The sequence below is a fragment of the Oncorhynchus mykiss genome, chromosome 5 (assembly GCF_013265735.2).
Source record: "Oncorhynchus mykiss isolate Arlee chromosome 5, USDA_OmykA_1.1, whole genome shotgun sequence".
In the NCBI taxonomy this organism is placed as follows: Eukaryota; Metazoa; Chordata; class Actinopteri; order Salmoniformes; family Salmonidae; genus Oncorhynchus; species Oncorhynchus mykiss.
Window position 1 is genome coordinate 15,810,520 of NC_048569.1, and position 6,260 is coordinate 15,816,779.

Sequence of the window (6,260 nt, forward strand, 5' to 3'; positions counted from 1 at the left end):
AAAAAAAAAGATTTCTGGAACAATCCAAAAATAGTCAGCTATTACTACTGGTTTTGTTCTGACAAATGTCAAAGAGAACATGGTACATTTATTGTAGAAACCAAGGATGGAATGACATCAAATAATTCAGATGTATGACATTTCACATGCTATTGATAGAATACACTACATCAATCGAGTCCCAGACAAAACAACAAAAGCTGGAAACAAAAAGCAGAAGGGGCTATTTATACAAATGGGCATAGATTTGTTTTTCTAAAGGAAAAACTAAGCCTAGCCCTAGACTAAAAATCATGTTCAATGGAGATTATCCAAATTCCAGTCAAAGGGCAAATCTATCCTCAGTATCTACGGTTCATCTTCTTGAACTTCTCGTAGTGGTAGTCGTCCGTGGCCTTCTCGTTGTTAGGCCTCTTACGATGGTTGGCTGGTTCCACAGCTGGAAGAGACATGAGAGCAGATTGACAGTTAACGTCTCTAATAGGCGTATTCTCTTATATTTCAGCTAAAAATATACAAATGTTTTCATCTCAGATACTGTGTTATGCTATCAGTATTAGCTGTGGCTTCTCTCTAGCAATATGTTTGTATATATCCTCTGGTCTGTAGTGGTTGATGCAGTTGTGTGGTGATGTAGTGGTTGATGCAGTTGTGTTCTTCTCTTACCCTCTGGTCCTGGTTTCTCTGTGTCACCCACACGAAGAGGCCTGGCCTCTGGCTCCTTTGGTTTGTGTCTGTTGTGGTGTCTCTGTGGGGCGTTCACGTCTTCACGGTAGACTGGAACAAAAGATATTCACACAGTTAAAGGCTGACAGATCAGCATGTGTAAAACAGGTGGACGTGATTTGATCTCATGCTACGGAGTCAAGCCTAGCTGTACTGGGCTGGCCTGGTTACGCATCTACCACTGTTCGGGTCTGCCCTGTAGTGTGAAGAAGGTATCAGATGACATGAACATAACTCACAGCGGTTGTGCTGGACGTAGTTGACAGCGATGTTGGTGGGGACGAAGGAGGTACCGTTGTCCTTCTTCTTGTTCCTTTGATCCTGTAGCAGCTTGGCCTTGGCCTCTTCTGTGAAGATGATGTTCTTTATCTTAGCACTGAAAAACAAAAATCTGAAATAATGCTCTTTATCTAAGCTTCAAGGTGTGCTAAACAAACACAGCTGTTGTGCAAGGTTTTCAGTCACTGGATTTGTTGTGGTAAGATTACGAGACATTGCTATAGTTGCTACAGACATGAATACAGATTTAACAAGAGCAAAAAAACAGAACTCCTAGGGGAAACACTCTTGGTTTATTCAGCTGCAGAAACATTGAGACCCTGGCCACTCACTCAATGCCAAGGTCAACTTCGGGGATCCCACTCAGCATCTGATTGGACAACATCTCTTCAGTCTTCTTGGCCGAGTTGACTCGGATGTTCTCCGGCAGCTCGTACAGGAGGTCCTCAGCGTTCTTCACTTTTACCTTCTGCTCCTCCGCTTCCACCAAGCCCTTCTTCTTCTTCAGCTCTGTCTCAATGTACTTCATCCTAGTCGGGGGGAGAACATTTAAAAATATACAGCAAAATATAGAACTTCAATTGTGAACTGAGACATCAGTGAGACCTCATCAGACAAGATGAGAACTCAGCAAAAAATGTCCCTTTTTCAGAACCCTGTCTTCCAAAGATAATTAGTAAAAATCCACAGATCTTCATTGTAAAGGGTTTAAACACTGTTTCCCATGCGTGTTCAATGAACCACAAACAATTAAAGAATATGCACCTGTGGAACGGTCATTAAGACACTAACAGCTTACAGACGGTAGACAATTAAGGTCACAGTTCTGAAAACGTAGGACACGAGGCCTTTCTACTGACTCTGAAAAACACTAAAAGAAAGATGCCAAGGGTCCCTGCTCATCTGCCTGAACGTGCCTTAGGCATGCTGCAAGGAGGCATGAGGACTGCAGATGGGCAGCAATTTATTGCCAGGGCCACGAGTTACACCAGGAATGCACAATCCCTCCATCAGTGCTCAGACTGACCGCAGTAGGCTGAGAGAGGCTGGACTGAGGGCTCACAGCAAAAACTGACCTGTTGTAAGGCAGGTCCTCATCAGACATCACCGGCAACAACGTCGCACAAACCCGTCGCTGGACCAGACTGGACTGGCAAAAAGTGCTCTTCACTGACGAGTCGCGGTTTTGTCTCACCAGGGGTGATGGTCGGATTCAAATTTATCATGGAAGAAATGAGCGTTACACCGAGGCCTGTGCTCTGGAGCGGGATCGATTTGGAGGGTCCGTCATGGTCTGGGGCCGTGTGTCACAGCATCATCGGACTGAGCTTGTTGTCATTGCAGGCAATCTCAACGCTGTGCGTTACAGGGAAGACATCCTCCTCCCTCATGTGGTAGCCTTCCTGCAAGCTCATCCTGACCTGACCCCCCAGCATGATAATGCCACCAGGCATATTGCTTGTTCTGTGCGTGATTTCCTGCAAGACAGGAATGTCAGTGTTCTGCCATGGCCAATGAAGAGCCTGGATCTCAATCCCATTGAGCACGTCTGGGACCTGTTGGGTCGGAGGGTGAGGGCTTGGGCCATTTCCCACAGACATGTCCGGGAACTTGCAGGTGCCTTGGTGGAAGAGTGGGGTAACATCTCACAGCAAAGAACTGGCAAATCCATGAGGAGGAAATACACTGCAGTACTTAATGCAGCTGGTGGCCACACCAGATACTGACTGTTACTTTTGATTTTGACCCTCCCTTTGTTCAGAGACACATTATTCAATTTATGTTAGTCACATGTCTGTGGTACTTGTTCAGTTTGTGTCTCAGTTGTTGAATCTTATGTTCATACAAATATTTACACAAGTTTGCTGACAATAAACGCAGTTGAGAGAGAGGACATCTTTTTTTCCTGAGTTTTTTTGTTTAATGTATTTTCTGTATGGCGTCAGCTAACGGGGATCCTAATCAAATCAAATAAAATGTTTGGTTTGCAGAGGTTTGTTGATAACATACATGTCGGCATCTTCATCTCGTCTGTTGGTCTCGGCAGAGAAAGAGGTGCCCAGATTAAGGTCCCCTGTGTCGTCATCGGTCCTGAAGGTGGAGAAGAGACATACACCATAAATACTGACAAAAACTTGGTCTTACACACTTTAAAAGCCTCAAACTGGTAGCAATAAAAGCTTACATGTCTCTGGCCCGGTCTTTAACTTTTTTCATGTCAACAACCCCCCCTGTCTTCAATTTAAAAGGGTCATTCTGTTGAGCAATGAAAGTTGAGAAGAATGTAGTAAGTATAAGATGTTTGAAGCAGAAGCAGAAACACAAACGCATTCAATGTATCAACTACTTAACAATAACACTATGTAAACAAGGGAAAAAAACATACATCACCCCCTTCGTCCAAGCGAAGTTTCTCCCCCTCCAACAATGCGGCCACGCTGAATAGTACAACATAACAGAAAGTTAATCAGAACTTTTCAGTTTCGTTAAGGTACAATGTCTCAACTATTAAAGTAATTTTATAATATGTCTGTTTATTTTTTTTTTTAAATATATGCTAAATTGTACATGCCTCAGTAGGCGCAAGTAACTGTCTTACTCCATCTTAACACAATAAGCTTGCTCATTTGAGTGTTTGTAAACAAACTATGGTTAAAGCTATTATGTCTATCTCATGGACTGAGATAATGATTCAATTTATCCAGCCGCATCCCTTGGCTTTATAGCAGCAAACCAAGTTATGAGCCTGTAATTTGGCTGAAAACCCAATTCAGTCTTTTAAAAAATAAATGTTGATAATCAAATATTATTGCATAGCTAGCTGTGATATACACTTCTAGCTAAGTGCAATTAGCTAATGTACACAACAGCTGTTTAACTGCTGTTTAACTGTGAACTTTACCTACCTAACTCCAGTCTGTCTTTTCCGTAAACTCTGAAGTTCTTTAGCTTCGTCCAGTTTCGATCTGAGTAGAGAAAAAAAGATTTGACAAGCGTCAATATCAAGAACAGGAAGAACTGCTATCTGGCAATCGAAGTCATTAGCCAACTAGAAGCTAGCCATCATACACGTCGTGGCTAACTAAGGTAAGCTATATTTCAAACGTTACCTAACTTCAGCTGTTATCTCGTCTTCCTCTTCATCCGAAGAGCTTTCCCTTCTCCTTCTAAAGTTTTTTCCCGACGGCATTATTGTAGAGTTTTCGAAAGGATGGTAGCAAACGTTGTGTACACGACTTTACAGTGTACGCAGATGCTCTTTTGCCAACAATAATAACACAGGGGACAGATTTCGCTGACGGACCTATGCACCACTTCCCCCCAAACCGGATGTGACGTAATACTTGACGTGTATTGTGACGATTGTAAAAAATAAATAAAAAATACATATATGAACATATATATTTTTATATGTTTTATTTCTTAACCCTCCTGTTGTGTTCGTTTCATGTTAATTAATTATGTGTAATTATGTGTCCAAAATGACCGCCACATTATTGCTGATAATAAATATTTTATAATACATATATTATCACCTAATGTTGCCTTAGATCTTTTTATCAACTTAACGTTTTGAACTTCTATTTGGTATTTATGGCCTGTAGGCCTCATTGACCTGAGCTCATGCAACTCATTTTTGAGTAGAAAAAAGCAGAATATATGGATTATTCTGACTATAACAAATACTCAGATGAAACATAATGTGCTATTTATCACAGGCTACTTTGAGTCATAGTTTAACAAGGACTCTTTCCTCCTCACCAGTGTCATGATCAAAGATATGATCAAGAGCCTCACATACAGTATATCGTTTGGTCATTATGCTACCACAGAAGAAATTGTGAGCAAGGCCTCAAAAAAGCTTTATATACTGTACAAGAGCTGCGAGAAAAGTTCTATATATTAATGAAACAATGTTGCGATTGTTTGTGAGAATGCCAACAGGTGTGGTTCCCGTGGGGGGAAAGGTTCAGTGGGGGTTGCCATTGAAGCCAAGAAGGGGAGTGAGGTGTGTGTGTGCTCAAACATACATGCATGTGGGGGTCTTGGAGAGGAAGTGTGTCCATCTGATGAATGGGCATGTGCCCGAACTCAATTTTATACACTAATTGTAGTTTCACCCATTCATTTGTAATGACAATGTCATTTTTGGCCGGGAACACCACAGGCGTACAAAAGGTAAATAATACACCCAAAATGTAATGAAAATCATCCAAATGTATTTTGTGTGTTCAGATGACAATCAGATTAAATTAACTACATTTTTCAGAGAGAAAACTTGTAAATCGGTCCAATTCGACCGGAACACAGCAGAAGTTAAACCTGTGTGCTTGGTTATGCACTTTGCTTAATAGGCATTTTGAATGTATAATTCCACGTCCGTATATGTTTGTACAATTTGAAAACCTTTGTCTCCTGAGTGGTGCAGCGGTCTAAGGCACTGCATCTCAGTGCTTGAAACTTCACTACAGACACCCTGGTTCGGATCCAGGCTCTATCATGATTGGACGGCGACAGTAGGCACAGCGTCGTCCAAGTTTGGCCGGCGTAGGCCGTCATTCTAAATAATAATTTGTTCTTAAAGTATTGCTCCAACTCTTTATAGAAAACAAGGAAGAGTGTTTTTCTATTAGTGAATTTACATTTGGCCATTTACATTTGAGGTATAAAAATGTCTTTATCCGTTTTTATAGTTACGGAAATTGGCATCACATTTTATCATTCTTCGATGTATCCTTAGCTCAGTTGGTAGCGCATGGCGCTTGCAAAGCCAGGGTTGTGGCAAGTTTTTCAGAATGGCACAAATTCCCCGATATCAGGGTACTCATGTCAACATGTTTGCTTTCAGAGCATATTTGATCCCAAATTACGGGGGACCAGTACGAAAATGTTTGCACTCGTTACTGTAAATTGCTCTGGATAAGACTAAAATGTAAACAAGTCTTCAAGAATATTATTAACTACAAATGTCTTGCCATAATCTCTTTACGTGTAGACAGTGCCAAAATCAATGCAAAACTGTTTCTGGACGCTCAACACAAAAAGGACCGTTAATGTCTTTGAGTTTCTTCAGGTAATGAATGATTCGCAGGGTAATATCATTCTGAAAGAGACCTATTTGACCTTGTTAACAAGCAGGTATTTGTGTGGTAATAACCATACCTTTTTCCAATATATATTATTGACACATGTATTCCAGTAAATTGTATCATAAGGAATCGAAACAACATCCCTATGAAATAAAGCAACAAGCT

At 41.1% G+C, this 6,260-nt stretch overlaps 1 protein-coding gene across 1 annotated transcript; it reads right to left on the reverse strand.

Moving 5' to 3' along the window:
- Positions 1-58: 58 nt before the first annotated feature.
- On the reverse strand, positions 59-4,283 carry c5h9orf78 (chromosome 5 C9orf78 homolog). The gene is given in 9 exon segments (NM_001160625.2): positions 59-439; positions 667-777; positions 966-1,102; positions 1,338-1,535; positions 3,016-3,096; positions 3,191-3,261; positions 3,392-3,443; positions 3,912-3,971; positions 4,116-4,283. Coding segments are annotated over 9 exon segments (888 nt in total). The 5' UTR covers positions 4,196-4,283; the 3' UTR covers positions 59-341.
- Positions 4,284-6,260: the final 1,977 nt, after the last annotated feature.